The sequence below is a fragment of the Sorghum bicolor genome, chromosome 10, assembly GCF_000003195.3.
Source record: "Sorghum bicolor cultivar BTx623 chromosome 10, Sorghum_bicolor_NCBIv3, whole genome shotgun sequence".
Lineage (NCBI taxonomy): Eukaryota > Viridiplantae > Streptophyta > Magnoliopsida > Poales > Poaceae > Sorghum > Sorghum bicolor.
Window position 1 is genome coordinate 47,835,464 of NC_012879.2, and position 18,857 is coordinate 47,854,320.

General features: G+C 42.1%; 1 protein-coding gene across 1 annotated transcript; it reads left to right on the forward strand.

The window, feature by feature from the left end:
* On the forward strand, positions 16,211-18,014 carry LOC8072693 (peroxidase P7). Its single transcript, XM_002437083.2, has 3 exons — positions 16,211-16,737; positions 16,815-16,994; positions 17,134-18,014. Exons 1-3 carry the CDS (start codon positions 16,531-16,533, stop codon positions 17,689-17,691), a joined length of 945 nt encoding a protein of 314 aa, XP_002437128.1. The 5' UTR covers positions 16,211-16,530; the 3' UTR covers positions 17,692-18,014.

An 18,857-nucleotide genomic window follows, 5' to 3' on the forward strand; every position in this document is an offset into this window, starting at 1 on the left:
AGAGTCTAGATGGTTCGAGAAGACACTAGAACGAACGGGATGGCAAAGGGCCACAGGGGATGGGTGCCCGCCCCACCGCCTTGGGCGGCCGCTCGGCTGCCGCAGCCAATTAGCTTTAGCCTCGCAGATTCTTGATCCACCACCTTTAGAGTAATCTTGAGCGTACATTTAAGTCAGTTTGATTCGAGGGCTGTGGTGCTTCCTAGGGGGCTATAATACAAGCCTGACACTCCTTGGGGAGGAGAATCATTATGAGTTGTAGAGGCGTCCCTCGAATAGATGACCTCTCTTCCTTATGAGTTGTAGAGGTGTCCCTCAATGGATGATCTCTCTTCTCTAGAGAAATAGGGCTAGACATTCCAATGTAGTAGATTAGTTCTAGTTGGGAGTTAGGGAGAGCGGAGCTTTGCTCTATGTTCTGGAGGAGTCCTCTTCAGAATTTTGGTATGTCTTCATATCTCTTGTTCGTAAGACTTATAGTTTAATATATTATCTTCTCTATTTACTCTATGCCTTCTATATTTATGATTAGTGTAGTTCTTATATCTTGGCATAGGATCTCCGCTCGTATTGAGTGCTCTAGTTATGCTAGGTAATTAGAGTAGTAAACGCTAGTGTAGTCGTGGTGTCTAGGTGATAGTTTACGTGAGTTTGCACCCAATCCCATGGATAGTTGTGGTAGCCCCAAGGGTGACAGCCCTGTCGGGCCTTTGTATTCCACGTTTGGATTGGTGTTTCGTAGAGCTTTTGGCAGCCTTCCCCCCACTACTTTCTTCCCATTCTTATTTGAGAGTCGGAAAGGACCTGTTGCTCCAATGTGTCATTGTGTGACTACTATATCTTTTCATATTCCGTTGCCTTAGAACCTAAGTAATAGAGAAGTAAAAATGAACTTTTTGTCCTCCCACTATGACTATCTATGAATTTATTGAATTCTCTTATATGCACTTAATTGAATTATCTTATAGTATATCATTTACCCCTACTTTAGTTTAGTTGATACTCTAAGTTAGTAGATATACGATAGTGAAATCATCATATTCTTAACCCTAGCTTCTCTGTGGTAAAATATAAATAACGATACCTGAAATACTCCTGGTAAAATGCTACAATGATGTTCTCTGCGCTTGCGGAATGTTTCGTATTTATTTTTGCACTAACAAATGTCAACAATCACCCATGTTCATTGCTCTTCCAGTAGTTTGAAGTATGAAGTACTGGTTGTGGGAGCTGACAGCATCTTCGCTCAGTGTGCATGTTCTTAGGCCTAGGACTTCCACTAGTAGGATTCTTGAGGAGTTGACTAAAGTGTGTCCTGCTCATACAGACAAGGCAGAGATCAAGTGTGTGGGCTGTGTTGGTGGGAAAACACCAACATAACCAAAAGGTTTATTAATATTCTCTAGCCTTAGGCACATTGAATGAGACAAAGTTGATATTCATATGTTTTTCTTTATATACACATGGGCGATAGCATCAAACAATAAGCAAAAATGTGGCATTAAAACATTTCATAGATCAGATTACTCAACCTTATAGAAGGATGGTCTACTTATGCATATAACCTCATGATTATGACTATCATCTTCCAAATATAGGATGCACAATATTCTGGATCATTGAGTTAAAGGTTATAGGACCAAGTAAGTGACGCTAGGAACAAGCATAAAGAACTGAACATGTTGAGTTAATTCGATTGGATCAAATAAGATTGTAACTCAAAGCATGTTTGGCTCTCTACTTATGTGCATGCCAGAATCAAGGAGGATATTTTAGAAGTAATGATCACTTACCAAGAGATGTTACCTTTAGTATTGAAGCATGTTGAAGCCATAACATCTTATGGAAGCTTTTCTTGCTTGGCTAGTCACGTGTCTTGTTCATGAACAACTTGTCTCTTTTGTCGTACTCCTTTTTTACCTTACTCCATTATTTGTTCTCTGTCTAATTTGTGCTTGGACATTTAGCTCTTCTTATTATTTTATCCCTGTAAATCATTAGTGGACAACACATGCCCGAAGGAATATACAAGTAATGACAAGGGCATTGTTGTAACACAGCTAAGGACATTGTTTAGGACATGTTTAAGGGCTCTACTGGAGTTACTTTTCAAGACGAGATGGATCTGTGGTTTAAGGGTGTGCATGCCAAATCTCTATCTCCTATAAAAAAACCCTACCATAATATTTCTCAGCAATTTCATGAGACCACATCAACTCAAGACCCCAACAATTTTTCAAGATGAGATGGATTTGTGGTTTAAGGGTGATCACATGTGGAGATGTCTGGATTTTAGATACCGACGTTGCAACTTGCTCCAAATCTTAATTTTTAACCATAGCTTTCACATGCGATAACACGATGCGTCGCCAAGTTTCGCGATTTTCGGACTTCGTTTGGATTTTATATAATTTTAATACACGTTTCGCACACGTAACTCGACGTGTTACCTCAGCGAGATGGTTGAGATTTCATGTGAGGTCCTGGATACGAACTCCAAATACACCTAATACCATGAATATCATTTTTTGAAACACTACATTGCGATATTTCATTTACGTGCAGTTCAAATTTGAATTATCCAGAAAAACACAAAGAAACAAATTAAATCAATTAAATATAGCAAAAAAAGTCAAAATACCCCCAAACTTTAAACTAGGGTTTGAAACAGTGTCAAAAAGCCTCACAAGAAACTCAGATCAAAAAACAAAAAAAAAATAAAAATGCTTTGCCGAGTGCCACAGAGGACACTTGGCAAAGAAGACTTTGCCGAGCGTCCTGCAAGTTGGCACTCGACAAAGAACCATCCTTTGCTGAGTGCCTAACATTTGGATCTCGGCAAAGGGGACGGCAGCCGCCGCCGTTAGACGGCCAGGTACTTTGCCGAGAGCTCACCTTTGCCGAGCGCGTGGCTCTCTGCAAAGGGGATCTTTGCCGACCGCCTCCTTTTGGCACTCGGCAAAGGGCCGTCTTTGCCGAGTGCCTCTTCCACGGCACTCGGCAAAGAAGTCGACGCTCGGCAAAGTAGGATTTTCCTACAGTGCAAATCACTAAGTTAGGTTATAAATTGCATGTCCACCAAATACCAATGAAGAACGAAGAGACATCAAAATAGTACCACAGTATCATCAAGGAACCAAGGGTCATATAACAATATTTAACCATCATGGACATGGACAGCCTATGACTCCACACAATAAATTGGAATTTAACTATATCGGCCTGTCGATGCCATATATATATTTTGCCTCGGCCGAAGCCACCGCGCAGAGCTAGACACGTACCCTTGGCTGCAGGCTGTGCCCGAGTCTACTATCGTGTAGAAGCAGAATGCCAACTAACTAGCGTTCTGGCACCATGCAGCATACGTCATCAATCTATAGATTCACCATACGCGGCTCCATATATGAGTATCACAACAAATTCAAGAGTAACGCTGTTGCACATGCTTCCTCTTTCTCTATCGCTAGAGAATCAAACTCTCTCCCAGAAACTATATTCTTCACAATAATGGTCAGGTAATTCTCTCTTGCTTCTCTGTATTACATATATAATCATCCTTTTTTCTATTTAGTTCTACAGTTTCTCCTTACTATTTTAACTCGATTGCTCACTTATTTCTTTATTTTGTTGTACATATCCAGCCTTTTCTACTTGCACAAATTTGACGGTCCTATCGATAGAACCTATCAATAGAATCGACACAATCACAAGTTTAATTTAAAGTATTATTAGAGGATAAATCACACCATTTGAATTTTGGGCACATTTTTTCGTGTTCAAATAAAAAATACATGTGCTCATAGTTTATCGAGATACACGCTAATCCTATATGATTAATTATGATATGCCATTCAGATATTCAACGCACACACTTCTTGTGTACTGAGCACCTTTCAAGGTTGACATGGGGATTATGCTGATGCACTTTGCGCCCATTTGTGTTTTATATGTCATATAAAATGTGTCCACTATTGGTACTAATATGATTCTTATATATCTGCTGATACAAATTGTATTATATTTCATGGTGCTACCCCTAAATGATTGCTTCTCTGTTCTATATAGTATTTTCTTTATTCATCTTATAAATTACATCCTAAAATCCCTCAGGAACGTACGAAGAATTCTTGCAGTTAAAGTAAACGTCAAAGGCACTAAGAGTGGAGCTAGCCTAGGCCACACGGTAGCACAGACCCACTAGTACATAGAGGTTCTAAGCCGGCGGGGGTAAAACATTTGCACAGACGGTTTTAATTATAACACGCCTATGTTGTATAATTGTACGGCCAGAATTGAAAACCGCCTGTATAAAAGGCTCAGTACAGGCGGTTATTGTAATAAAACCGCCTGTGTAAATAGTTCATTTACACATGCGGTTCAGTTATGTGAACCGCCTGTTTTAATGTATTTACACAGGCGGTTCACATAACAAACCGTCTGTGATTTATCTTCCTATAAATACCACCAGCCCCCTTCTTCCTCCTCGGGCAGAACTGTAGCTCACAGCCACCTTCCGTTGCAGCCCATCTTGGAGGTCCAGATTTTTCAAAATACAAGAGGGGAGGTTTTGATCTTCATTTCTTGGAAGGAGGTGGCTAAAAAATGTTAGTTGATGCCTCTAATGCCTCTTTTTGTGCCCTTTTGCTCAATTTGAGCTACTTTTTGGATCTAGGGTTTCACCATGAGAGGGAGAGAGTAGAATAGCTCGGTATGGTCTATATTTGCTCAAATAAGGTTGCTTAAGATGGATATATGATGTCTCTCCTCTCTTCTTTTTTATGTTTCATTCTCTAATTTGTGAATCGAAGAAATATATATGTAGTAGTTTCCATGAATGGTGTTTCCATGCTTGGGAAGAGAGAGAAAGATAAGTTTTCTTTTTAGTTTTTTAAATTATATGGTTTAGGATGTTATTTTTTATGTAAATTTGATTTAATTATGCGATAAACATTTTTCATGTACGAGGTTGCTTCAGATGTTGCCTCTCCTCTCACCATTTCCATGTTTCCTTCTCAAATTTTTTTAGTGATATAATATATTTAGTTTCAATCAACAGTGTTTTTGTACCTTGTCAAATTTATTTTAGTGATATAAAGATATATATTTAGGGTTTTGTCTTTATTTTTTATACTTGTTTTACTTTTTCAATTTGATTTAATTGTTAGGTGTTCTTTTATTTTTGATAACAAATATTCCTAGACAATATTTCAATTAATTTACTAACTTTTCAACAGGTCAAAATACAAGGGGGAGGTTTTGATCTTCATTTCTTGGAAGGAGGTGGCTAAGAAAGGTTAGTTGATGCCTCTAATGCCTCTTTTTGTGCCCTCTTGCTCAATTTGAGCTACTTTTTGGATCTAGGGTTTCACCATGAGAGGGAGAGAGTAGAATAGCTAGGTATGGTCTATATTTGCTCAAATAAGGTTGCTTAAGATGGATATATGATGTCTCTCCTCTCTTCTTTTTTATGTTTCCTTCTCTAATTTGTGAATCCAAGAAATATATATGTAGTAGTTTCCATGAATGGTGTTTCCATGCTTGGGAAGAGAGAGAAATATATAAGCATTTTTCATGTATGAGGTTGCTTAAGATGTTGCCTCTCCTCTCACCATTTCCATGTTTCCTTTTTCAATTTGATTTAATTGTTAGGTGTTATTTTATTTTTAATAACAAATATTCCTAGACAATATTTCAATTAATTTACTAACTTTTCAACAGGTCATGATGGAGAGGTCCTTATGGATGTATAACTTATCAAGACTAGATCCATCATATATACCCGAGGTGCATAGGTTTGTTGATGCCGCTAAGAACCATGCTTTGAGAACAAAGACGAAGCATATATATTGTCCATGCTACGACTGTAGAAATATTCTTCTATTCGAAGATACTGAAGTAATCATTTCTCATCTAGTCTGCCGAGGATTTATGAAGGATTACTTGATTTGGACAAAGCATGGAGAGGGTAGCTCAGCGCCTTATACAGTTGGGAACCCAGCACACATCGACACCGATGGTCCAGGCATGACTGCTGATCAGTTTTTCCACGACACACCCGAGAGTGAACATGTTGTGCCAAATGTTACCGCTGGTGGATTTGCTGGGGGAAATGATGGTGCAAGAACTCATGTCTTACCAAATGATACGGCTGTGGAAGATGTAGAATTCTTGGAGGCAATGTTGCATCGTCATACTGAACCCTCAATGTTATTAAAGAAAGGGATGGATGCCTTGAAGAAGGTAGCAGAAGAGCCTTTGAATGATGAGTCTAAAGGTTGTACCAAAGAGTACACAACGTTGCGAGCTGTGCTAAAACTGTTGATGGCAAAAGCTAGGTATGGTTTCTCTGATGCTGGATTCGATGCGTTCTTAAGTATTATCGGCGATATGCTTCCAAAGGAGAACAAAGTGCCTGCTAACACGTACTATGCAAAGAAGCTGATCAGTCCGCTGACTATGGGTGTCGAGAAGATCCATGCGTGTAGAAATCATTGTATCCTGTACCGAGGTGATGATTACAAGGACTTGGATAGTTGTCCAAAGTGTGGTGCAAGTCGGTACAAGACAAACAAAGACTATCGAGAGGATTGTGCTGCCTCCATGTGTAAAGCAGGGAAGAAGCGAAAGAAGGCCCAAAAGAACACCCAACAGAGTTCAAAACCCATGAGCAAAGATAAAGAAGAGGTTGACTATTATGCGCAGAAAAAGATTCCTACTTTAGTGATATGGTACCTTCCAGTGGTAGATCAACTGAGGAGTTTGTTTGCTAACCCTGAGGATGCAAAACTTATGAGTTGGCATGCTTCTGATGAGCACAAAAATGATGGCAAGCTTCGCCATCCAGCCGATGGAAAGCAGTGGCAAGATTTCAGTGACAACCACCGAGACTTTGCCAGCGAACCACGGAATGTTAGGTTCGCACTATGTACAGATGGAATGAATCCATTTGCTGAGAGGAGCAGCAAGCATAGCACATGGCCGGTGATTCTCACCATCTACAACCTCCCTCCATGGTTGATGCAGAAGCGAAAATACCTTTTGCTAACCTTACTTATCTCTAGACCAGTCCAACCTAGAGTTAACATGGATGTTTTCTTGGAGCCATTGATGGAGGAGATGAAAATGTTATGGGAAAAAGGTGTTCAAATGTTGGATGAGTATCGCAAAGATTCATTCACGCTAAGAGCAATTATTTTTGTTACTATGAACAATTACCCTGCTCTCTTTATTTTATCAGGGCAATTCAAGGGAAAGGTTGGTTGCGTGGTGTGCATAGATGGAACCCATTACGTTTCCCTTAATGCATCAAAGAAGATAGTGTACATGAGGCACAGACGCTTCTTATCGAAAGGACACAAGTACCGTCTGAAAAAGATGGATAAGTACTTTGACTATAATGATGAAAGGAACTCAGATGCACCATTAGGTAATAGCAAAGGCCATAGAGTTTTGAAAATAGTGAGCAACATTAAATTTGTGTTTGGAAAGAAGACAAAGGATGGAAAATTAAGAAAAGATGTCAAATCAACTCTAGGGGCAACATTCAAGAAGCAGTCCATTTTCTTCAAGTATTTGCCATACTGGAAAGACTTGGATGTACGACACGCGATCGATGGTATACACGTCTAGAAGAATGTGTTCGAAAGTCTAATTGGCACATTGCTAGACATCAAGACCAAGACAAAGGAAGGACTCAATTCACGCTTTGACATGGTGCAGTTAGGCATAAAAAAAGAGCTTCATCCTATTCTTCAAGAAAATGGGAAGTACCATCTCCCAGCAGCAAGCTAGAACCTCAACATTGATGAGAAACATGCGATGTGTGAGTGGTTGAAGAAATTGAAAGTCCCATCTGGATTCTGCTCTAGCATACGGAGTTTTGTGTCAATGAAAGACCTAGCACTCACCAACTACAACTCATATGATTGTCATGTCATGCTGACTACTTTCCTCCCTATTGCAATAAGGGCTGTAAATCTAGTATTCTTAAAGATGGTAGTCACACGATTGTGCTACTTTTTCAACAAGATCACACAAAAGATAATTGACCATGATGAGTTAGAATCCCTTCAGGAATTCGTAGTGGAAACAGTGTCACAGTTTGAGATGTGTTTCCCCCCATCATTCTTTGATATCATGGTGCACCTTGTGGTGCACTTGGTTCCACAAATACAGGCACTGGGTCCCATGTACCTACATGAAATGTGGACATACGAGCGTTTTATGTCAATACTAAATGGCTATATATCAACTCGTGCTCGTCCCGAGGCGTCCATGATAGAGGGGTATTGTACCGAAGAGGCGATTGAGTCTGGAGGACCATTCTGCAATAATGTCCTAAAAGACCAGGTTGCAATAGGTTTGCCTCCGTCAAGACATGAGGGTAGGCTACATGGATGTGGGAGGATTGGACGGAAATCATTCATCCCACCAGATTACAATACAGTACTTGAGGCACATCACAACATCTTACATCAGCTCTCGATAATGGAGCATTTGATTGAACAACACATGAATGAGCTTCGAGAACATAATCCTAGGCAAACAGAGGATTGGGTAATGAATGAACACAAGAAACAATTGTACACATGGCTAAGGGAGCAGGACATTCCATATGGGGAAACACTTGAGAAACAAACCATCAAGGCTTTGGCATCTGGACCATCACGCCAAGTCATAACATGGCAAACCTATGACATAAGTTGATTCACATTTCATACCAAGTCCAAGGACCAAAAGAGCATGACACAAAATAGTGGTGTTTGATGCGAGGCCATAGATGACAAAACTGGTGATATCATTACATACTTTGGCTTCATCGAGGGCATATGGGAACTAGACTATAGTACATTTCAGATCCCTGTGTTTCGATGTCAATGGGTTGAAGATAAACATGTCACAGTGGATAATTATGGGGTCAGAGTTCATGATCTAAGTAAGGTGGGATATAAAGATGACCCGTGGATCCTTGCTAATCATGCTGCACAGGTTTTCTATGCTGAACAGATCCTTTCTAAGAATGAGAAGAAAAGTACCGACAAACCGAAGCATGTAGTTTTTCTAGGAAAGCAACAAGCAGTTGGAGTTGACGGTGTATTGGATCTGGAGGATTTTAACCAGTTTAGTGATATGTCCCTCTTTGTGGACCATCCTATGAAGATAAAAAATATTGAGCGAAGCATCCCATAGAGTTCTTTGCCATGGGTGTGCCCTGATGGACAAGGAAGAATAGTAGTGGCCTAAATTGTATCTGTGATTCATCATGTAAACTCTGGTATGAAATGTATGTGAATCTCACACAAACTTTATGAAACTATATGTGAGATCTGTGGATTTAGAACTACACTTTTGTAACGTTTTGTCTAATGCAAAAATGTTCTATGTATGAAATGTATATCTTGATGAGTGGAACAAACTTTCTATTCATGACTTTTCGAGTTGGGGACGTCTCGGGTTTCGAAAACGTGTGTGTAGCTGTGGAAATTTGAAATTTCAAAATTTGAGTGGTCCAAACTCTCTCAGATGATAAGTTGACCCTTAGACACAATGTGTATATTGATGAGCTGGACAAACTTTGTATTCAGGACTTTTGTATCTGAGACTACCAAGGGTCCGGTCAAAGTGACTTTTCGAAAAAATCCAAGATTTGACTTGGTCAAACTAGGTTAAACTAGGCACTAAATGACCTCAAATGAAAAACTTTTGAATACATGGGTGTTAGAGCTCCTCAAGATACACATTCCATACATAGGATATTTTGGCATTTGGGAAAGGATTGGTAAACTCTAGTCACAAAGTGTTTAATCTCACAGAGACTTGTGGATTTAGAACTACACTTTTGAAATGCTTTGTCAAATACAAAAATGTCCTATGTATGAAATGTATATCTTGATGAGTGGAACAAACTTTTTATTCATGACTTTTCGAGTTGGGGACGTCTCGGGTTTCGAAAACGTGTGTGTAGCTATGGAAATCTGAAATTTTAAAATTGGACTAGGTCAAACTAGGTCAAACTAGGCACTAAAAGACCTCAAATGAAAAAGTTTTGAATACAGCGGAGTTAGAGCTCATCAAGCTCTACCTTTCATACAATATGCAATATGCATTTGAAATTTAAAATAATATAAAAGTAATATATAGGTGTGAAACAATATAATTATATTATAATATCATTATACAAATAATATATAAACAATATAATTATGTTACAAATATAGAATATAGAAATAATTATGTTAAAATTATAATATCAATATGCAATAAAAAACAGTTACCAAAAATATAGAAAACAAAAATAATAAAAAAAATTACAAAAATCTTTGTACAGGCGTTTGGCATTGACCACCGCCTGTATAGAGTTATTTCTACAGGCGGTGGTCAATGCCAACCGCCAGTAGAAACCTATTTCTACAGGCGGTTGGCATTGACCACCGCCTGTAGAAAGCATTTCTACACACGGTGGTCAATACCAACCGCCTGTAGAAATGGAGGCCATATAAAGGCCGCGCGCAGACCTCCGAAATTTTCTAAGTCTGAAGGCGCTGCCAAATTTTCCCGTCGATGTCTCGCCGCCGCACCGCCCTTCTCCATCCACTCCGCCATCGGTCACGTGCGCCGCCGTCTTCCTCTACGCGCCGCGCCGAGCTCCGGTCAAAGCACGCCACCGTTTTCCTCTTCCCGCCGCGCTCCCGTCCAGGTATAGTTCGCCGGCATTCATGGAGGTTATGGGCGGGTGCGGCTGCGCGTGGGGGCTGGTGTGGGAGCGCGCGAGGTCGTCGAGGAGGTAGGGTTGCCGCTGCGGCTCACTTGCGGCCAGTCGCAGCGCGGGGAGCGGTGGCGGGCGTGTTCGATGGCGGCGGCGGGCACCGGGAGAGAGGAGAGGGGAGAGGGGAGAGCGACATGGGCCGGCCCAACCATGGCCGGAGAGGATAGAGGGGGGAGGTGGGCCGGCCCACCCGCGGTTAGAGCTGTAGGCTGCGAATTTTTTTATATATTTATTAATTCTTTTGTATAATACTATTATTTATATATATATATGCAATAATATATATATATATATAGATGATGCAATTATTTATATATTTATTTTTAATTTATATATATATATATATATATTTAATTTTAATTATTTATATATATTTACTTTTTATAATGCAATTATTTATAATGCAACTAGTTATAATGCAATTATCTATATATATGTATAATAATAATAATAATAATAATAATAATAATAAATATTTACTTAAATTAAAGTGTCTATGTATATACATGATGCCCACATTTGCTAAGTAATTATTATTTCTCTTTTTATAATGCAATTATTTACAATGCAATTATATATATGTATGTATAAAAATAATAAACAATTAATATTTGCTTTTAGTTTAAATGTCTATGTATATACATTATGCATATGCTAAGTAGTTATTATTTCTTTTTTATAACGCAATTATTTACAATGCAATTATATATATATGTATGTATAAAAATAATAAACAATTAATATTTACTTTTAGTTTAAGTGTCTATGTATATACATTATGCATATGCTAAGTAGTTATTATTTATTTTTTATAATGTAATTATTTATAATGAATTATTTACAAAGCAGTTATGCATATGCTAAGTAATTATTTGTATAGATTAGCACGATGACTTCTCCAACCCCAAACCAAGCGTCAGGGTCTGACCGCATCGACCAAGCACCGACAAAAAGTTCGGACCACACAGAGAAGGTGCAAGTGTCACACAGCACTGAGCAAGCACAAGGGTCGGACCACACGGGGAATGCAAAAGAACGTGAATCAAGTCCTTCGTACGAGACCTCCCCTAGCGACATTCCAGATCCTCGCATAGAGAGGAACGCTCGTCGTGAATTAGAACGTGACCCTGGTTACATTCCAGGAGGAGATGAGGTGATGAATTACTCATCCATAATTAAATCTTTCTAACTTTTATGTCCCTCAGTATATGTACAAGAATGATTTATGTGTTTAACTTTTAACATGAACAGGAGGTGTTATCTCAGTTTAATGAACTGAAAAAGATCCTATCCTAGGAAGAATTCACACATGAAGGTGCACCCGAGCCGACGACGGAGACAACCACCGAGAAGACTGATGACAGAAAAAGGAAACGAGGTAACATAGGATTGAATCAGTTTCCAAAAGTCACGTTTAGAATTACAGATGTGAGCGCGACAGGACAACCCCTAGCTCCTCCAGAGGCCTTACCTAAGTGGCGTAACACACTTGGATTCTTAGTTAGAGACCATCTTGACATCACAGTCAGGGAGTGGGCAAAAGTGGACCAAAATGAAATCAAAAGAATGTGGGACAAGCTACTTACAAGGTTTGTTTTACCTCAGGGTTCAGAAGACCTAGTAAAGGAGTACACATTGAAGCAGTTGGGAATCATGTTTAGGAATTACAAGTCCGAGTTGAATTCTAAGTGGGCAAAGAAAGGGTTGGACCTGACAAAAAGGTATAAAATCACTGCTAGTCAGTGGGCGGTGTTTCTAGAGAAGAGGAGTACCGAGGAGTTCAAAGCTTTGAGAGAATCCAAATCCGAGCTCGCAAAAAGGAACAAGTTCCACCACCACCTAGGCACAGGTGGTTACCAACGCAAGCTTGCCTAATGGGAGCAAGAGGATGAAGCGCAGACGGCTAAGGGTCTGCCAGCGCTCCCTGACCAACTTGGTCGTAGGGGCTGGAGGTGGATTCATGCTCGTGTACCGACAAAGGAAGCCAAGTCTGGCTTATCATTTTCTTACCCAATGGTCGAAGAGGCAGTGAAGAATATTTTCGCGGTGGCAGCTAAGCAGCAAGCAGGTGAATTTAAGCCTCAAAGGGAGAAAGATATCCTTACTGTTGCTCTTGGTAACCTAGAGCATTCTGGTCGTGTACGAGGCATCTCATCAAAAGAAGGATGGAAAGAAGGATTCGGACCAGAGTGGGAAGCAATGTATAGGAAACGGGATCGCTACAAGGAATAAATGTCTAATTATTTTAAGAAGGAGGCTAAGAGATAAGTTGAAGAGGTGATGTCTAAAATCCTCTCCAATCCTCCTCCTGAGTTGATGCAGCGATTGGCGACTGCAATGTCTAGCCAATTAAGTGGCCAACAGCCTCCTCAAATGCAGATAGTCGTCGCCCCGACAACAACAGAACAAGCTCCGGTCATCCCAAGCAGTATTGCGTCTACCGGAGACAAGGTCCGCTATCCAGTTGATGAGATCGATAGTCCTGTGCCTTGCTCCCTAGTCATAAGGTATGGTTTTAATAATAACCGTACAAGGGAAGAAGCCACAGGACTTGCGATCCCGGGGCGTCAATTCCATGGTAGTGAGATCCCTGAGGACTACTGCAGGGTGGAAGTGTTGACAGTTGTCCAAGGATATGAGGACGACATGCTAGACATTCCCGGTCCCGAGGGCATTGAGAAACTGGGACAAGCTATCAAGAATTTTATTCTTTGGCCTCGACGGGACGTCCTGCTGTCTCAGCTACCAGAACCATCACCCCGAGAAGTACCGCAGACTCAGGAGTTGTCCCATCCCACATCTCTTTCCACTCCACCAACCTCTCCAATCTTGCATCCACAATCCCCACCACCACCATCACCAATAATGCCTCAACCACCATCCCCGCCACCATCAAAACCCACTCCCCCACCATCACCTAAACCCCATGCTTCAATACCGCAATCTTCCACACCACCGGCACCCAAAAATGATGATAAGACACCACCGCAACCAAAGAAAACAAAATTCTCAGTCCCCAAATTGGTTTCCCCGTACGAGCCAAAGAAGAAGGCCGCTGGTACGACCCTATTTTTGTTCGGAATTGCAAGGAGCCGCACTTCAAAACTTGTTGACTTGGCAGAGCATGAGAAGGAGGGGTCGAAAAGCTTTGAAACACGTATTGTCAATATCAGGCCACCGACGAAGGATGATTACAAATTTGTCCCTACTAAATATGAGCCAGGCAGACCACTACTTAGTTGGGACAAACTCAAAAAGATCCCAGCTAGTATAAAAAGGATGCATGACTGGTATATGAGAGCAGCTTCTGTAGGCATTGACACGATCAATGTGATTATACCACCAACAACATTCAACAGTGAGCGTACAAAGGCAATCGTTACCTTCGAGGACATGTGGCTAATGATGAACCTGCAGAGACTAGACGTGCAGCTGGTAGCCGTGTTTGCATTGTAAGTGTCACTCGTACTATCTTGTGTTATAATTCATGAGTTGCATCAATTTTCAACATCTAATATACAAGTGCTCATTGCAAAATGAATTTTGAACAACAAGAGATGCGGTACGGTTCGGATCCGGATAGGTCTACCAGTAAAAGGGTTGCGTATCTGAGCCCGATGAAGATATGCGAGGAGCAGCACAACTTCAGAATCGGAGACAAACACGACTCCTTAGAAGGTTTGGATCCCGCTGAGCGTAAGAAGATAATAGATGAAAATCGACTAGATTATGAATGTAAATACGACCTCTACATAGCCTTGGCACTGCTCAAGTATCAAGATCGAGAATGTGTTGTTGCCCCATACAACTTTGGGTAAGTGTCAATTTGTATTCATCGTCGTATTAGTAATTTCAATGGGCACTTGCATCATAAATTCGATTCTCTCGGGGACAACTGGATCTGCCTCCTCATTAATCCTAGTCTAGGACGTGTGCTAGTCCTAGACTCTGCAGACTATGATCCTTCAAGTTATGCAAAATTCATTACACACTTGGAACGGTAAGCTGAGTACATTAAATATTCATACCTACTTTTATAGGAGTTTCAGAATAACTTGAGGATTGTGTATTCGATACTATAGGGCCTATAGGTATTATAAGATCAAAGGTGGAAGGTGCGATTCATCAGAACCGGGGCAGCCATTGAGATTATTTTATAAATGGCCGGTACGTACCAAAATATCACAAGCTATCTTTTATAAATATAATATGCATATGACGATGTTGCAACTAATAAATATCCACTTTTTGTCATACATCAGTGCCGTAAGCAACACACTGTGGATTCTACATCTGCGAGTTCATGAGAGAGACCGGAAGATATGTAACTAGCCCTTCTAAGGTATTGCTCTAATAGTCGTTTATATAATTGTGTCATTTTTTGTTGCTAAGCATGTGTTATATTATCTATAAATTTAAATTTATGATGTTTCTAACTTTCTCTGCAGCAACATGAGTTGGAAAAGGCGAAGAGCGTGACTCAAGCTGTTCTATACAACATAGTTGAGGATCTCTGCACTTTTCTCTTGAGAGAAGCCATTCCCACCGAAGGGAAATATCACGACCCGACCAGCGTCCTAGCAAAGCCTGAGTTTAGAGCGCTAAGAGATATTAGTAGGCTAAAGCTATCTCGATCGGGTTATTAGAGCAGAGGTTTCAGATGTGAAACCTCATATGTCTGTAAACAAAAAACTTTGATGTGTGATGTTTGTAATTAATATAATTTTATGTACAAAGTAATGGTATATATATATATATATATATTAAAAATAGGGTTTGCAGGAAAATAGGGTTAAATTGAAAAATCTTACCACAGGCGGTTCTGTTATGAGAACCGCCTGTAGAATATCATTTATACAGGCGGCTCACATAAAAGAACCGCCTGTAGAAATTAATTTCCACAGGCGGATCTCATAACTGAATCGCCTGTAGAAATGGGTTTCTACATTTCTACAGACGGTTCTCAGTTAACCGCCTGTGGAAACTTTTATTTCCACAGGCCTATAGCCACTGGCGGTTCGTCAATCCGCCTGTACAAAGGGGTTGCGAACCGCCTGTATAGTCTGTACTAACCCCGGGACGTGGTGCAAGAATACAAATTGAGCATGATGATTGTGGCCTAAATAGAAATATATCTTTATTTTATTTTACACATAAAAAGATTCTAAAGTCATCATCTATCTAGTAATACCAAATCATCATTCCCGCTCACGCGTCCATACAAATTCCTCGAGCACACATGTCCTCATTTGAGTATACTCAGGTTTAATGTAAAAATATGATCCTAATGTCCGGTGATACCAAATCTTGATTCCCGCTCACGCGTCTACGTCATGCCCACATCTGATAGGAAGTCCTCAGAGCTCACACGTCCGTATTTGAGTACTCAGGTTTAATAAATAAAAAGTTTGATCCTGGTGCAACGCTCGGACACTATTATTGATTTTCCTATAGCAACACAAGCGGCATTCAGCTAATCTGAAAGAAACAGCGTCTTTCGGTAGGCCAAAACTATGTAACTCTAGCTTGCGGTCTTCCCCTCTCACTTGGATCACAAGATGATGCAAGAATTGGTCCCAAATTTCCACTTCCTGGCAGCCATGGTTGACTACAAACGCAGGCAGGACACAGATTGGCATGCATGCAACTCTACCTCGAAGCACCATATATAAATAGGGCCATGTGCCCACCCTTCTCACATCGAAGCTGCCGCAGAGACCTTTCTCCTTAAGCAAGTAGCTTCACCGAGTGTGCAGGTTGCCATGGCGGCTCCTACCTTGATGCAATGCTTGGTCGCCATTTCCCTCCTCTCCTGTGTCGCCCACGCACAGCTCTCGACCACGTTCTATGCATCCTCCTGCCCCAACCTGCAGAGCATCGTGCGGAGGGCGATGATCCAGGCCCTCAGCAATGACCAGAGGATGGGCGCCTCTCTGCTCAGGCTCTTCTTCCACGACTGCTTTGTTCAAGTACTAGCCTAGAATCCTCACACTATTCATCAAGTTCTCCGGCAACAGTAGGCAATAACAGTATGTGATGATGACAGGGTTGCGACGGCTCGATCCTTCTCGACGCCGGAGGGGAGAAGACGGCCGGCCCCAACGCCAATTCGGCGCGCGGCTTTGAGGTCATCGACACCATCAAGACCAACGTGGAGGCCGCGTGCCCCGGCGTCGTGTCGTGCGCCGACATCCTTGCCCTTGCCGCGCGAGACGGAACCAATCTGGTACGCACGCCTACTAGTTCGTTCCTTTAATTACATGTCATATTCAGTTAGTTATCCGGTGTGTATAGTCGCGGTCAAGGGGAATATGACGACGCGTCTAACACTTATCCTTCGTTTCCTGTTGTCCGCACGTACATAGCTCGGCGGGCCGACCTGGAACGTGCCGCTGGGCCGGCGGGACTCGACGACGGCGAGCGCGTCCCTTGCCAACAGCAACCTCCCGCAGTCGACGGCGAGCCTGGGTACGCTCATCTCGCTGTTCAGCAGGCAGGGCCTGTCGGCGCGCGACATGACGGCGCTGTCGGGCGCGCACACCATCGGGCAGGCCCGGTGCACCACCTTCCGCAGCCGCATCTACGGCGACACCAACATCAACGCCTCCTTCGCGGCGGCGCTCCGGCAGCAGACGTGCCCGCAGTCCGGCGGCGACGGCAACTTGGCGCCCATGGACGTGCAGACGCCGACGAGGTTCGACACGGACTACTACACCAACCTGCTGTCGCAACGGGGCCTGTTCCACTCGGACCAGGAGCTCTTCAACGGCGGGTCGCAGGACGCGCTGGTGAGGCAGTACAGCGCCAACCCCTCGCTCTTCAACAGCGACTTCATGGCGGCCATGATTAAGATGGGCAACGTTGGGGTGCTAACCGGCACCGCCGGACAGATCAGGCGCAACTGCCGAGTCGTCAACAGCTAGATGCCGATATGGATCGGATATACTTCTAGCTTAGCTATAGCTAGCTTGCTGATCGACCGACCGACCGCCCATGGATGGGTCGAAACCGACCGACATGTACAGCTAGCTAGCTTTTCATCATGAACTACAGTATACGAATATGGCTATAGATAGAAATCATCAGTACGGAGTATATAGTAGAATAAGTGGTGAACGACCACGCAAGGAGTGACCGAAGCAGTGTCACTTACATGGCCAGGTTACCGAAACGATTCACCTGACCTTTTCCATTGGATATTTTGAAAGGCAACTATATATAAACACCATCCATGCGTGTTTACTATGGTCCTGATGTCATGTTTCCAACTTCGAAGCAGTGAAGGCACACTGGGGAAGAAAATCCCTCATAACTATATATGGTCCTGATGTCCTGTCACGTGTTCTCCACAGCCAAAAAAAGAGGCCGAATTCTAATAGAGCATTTGGGCATAGTTCACGCACTGGGCCAAAATCTGCACATCTAGTTCTGTACCGAGGCCTGGGCTATGTGCTCGTCCCTTTATGGGCCCGCCTAGTTTTGATTTGGAAAACATACCTATAATTTCTATAAGTTGCTCAAAAAAGAAAACTACAGTTTCTATAAAGGTTCATACCCAATGAGAACGATTATCAGTTAATCTCTCTAAAGCTGAGCTCTCATTCTTCAATGTTGTTTTGGTTTCTCTGCCATCCGATCGGTTGATCTGGCCATCTCGGCTCATCCCAGCCCTTCCGGGTGGAACCAAAGAAATAGGTTCCTCATGCTGGAGAATCTGGAACAAGGTGTTAGAATTTTTGGGTCGTCTAGGGTGTAGATCAGTAGGGTTTTTCTTTTGTACTTGGGATAAACAATGTAAAACTTCATGGATCCAGAGGGGGAAGGGAGGATGAGGGAATGGGAGAGAGGTAGTGAACCATACCTTCGTGTTGGTAGAGAGGATCATGGTCGAGCAGGTGGTGGCGGCGGATTTCCTGTCGTTGGCAGTGCTTCCGTCTCGATCAATCTAGGGTTGGGTGGTGAACCCTGTTCCTTGTGCCCTGGCCTCCACCCTCTCTTTTATGCACTGCGCGATCGGGGCCCATCAGCCAGTAGACGGCTGGACGTCCCCGATCAGGATGCGGTCAGGGGGTCCGGCCCAGTCTTTGGA

What these genes read in the sequence shown, in the direction of transcription:
- LOC8072693 (XM_002437083.2), top strand. Translation starts at nt 16,531, where the DNA reads ATGGCGGCTCCTACCTTGATGCAATGCTTGGTCGCCATTTCCCTCCTC. An exon ending in TCCACGACTGCTTTGTTCAA is followed by an intron (nt 16,738 to 16,814) that starts GTACTAGCCTAG and finishes TGATGATGACAG; the next exon opens with GGTTGCGACGGCTCGATCCT. An exon ending in CGCGAGACGGAACCAATCTG is followed by an intron (nt 16,995 to 17,133) that starts GTACGCACGCCT and finishes GCACGTACATAG; the next exon opens with CTCGGCGGGCCGACCTGGAA.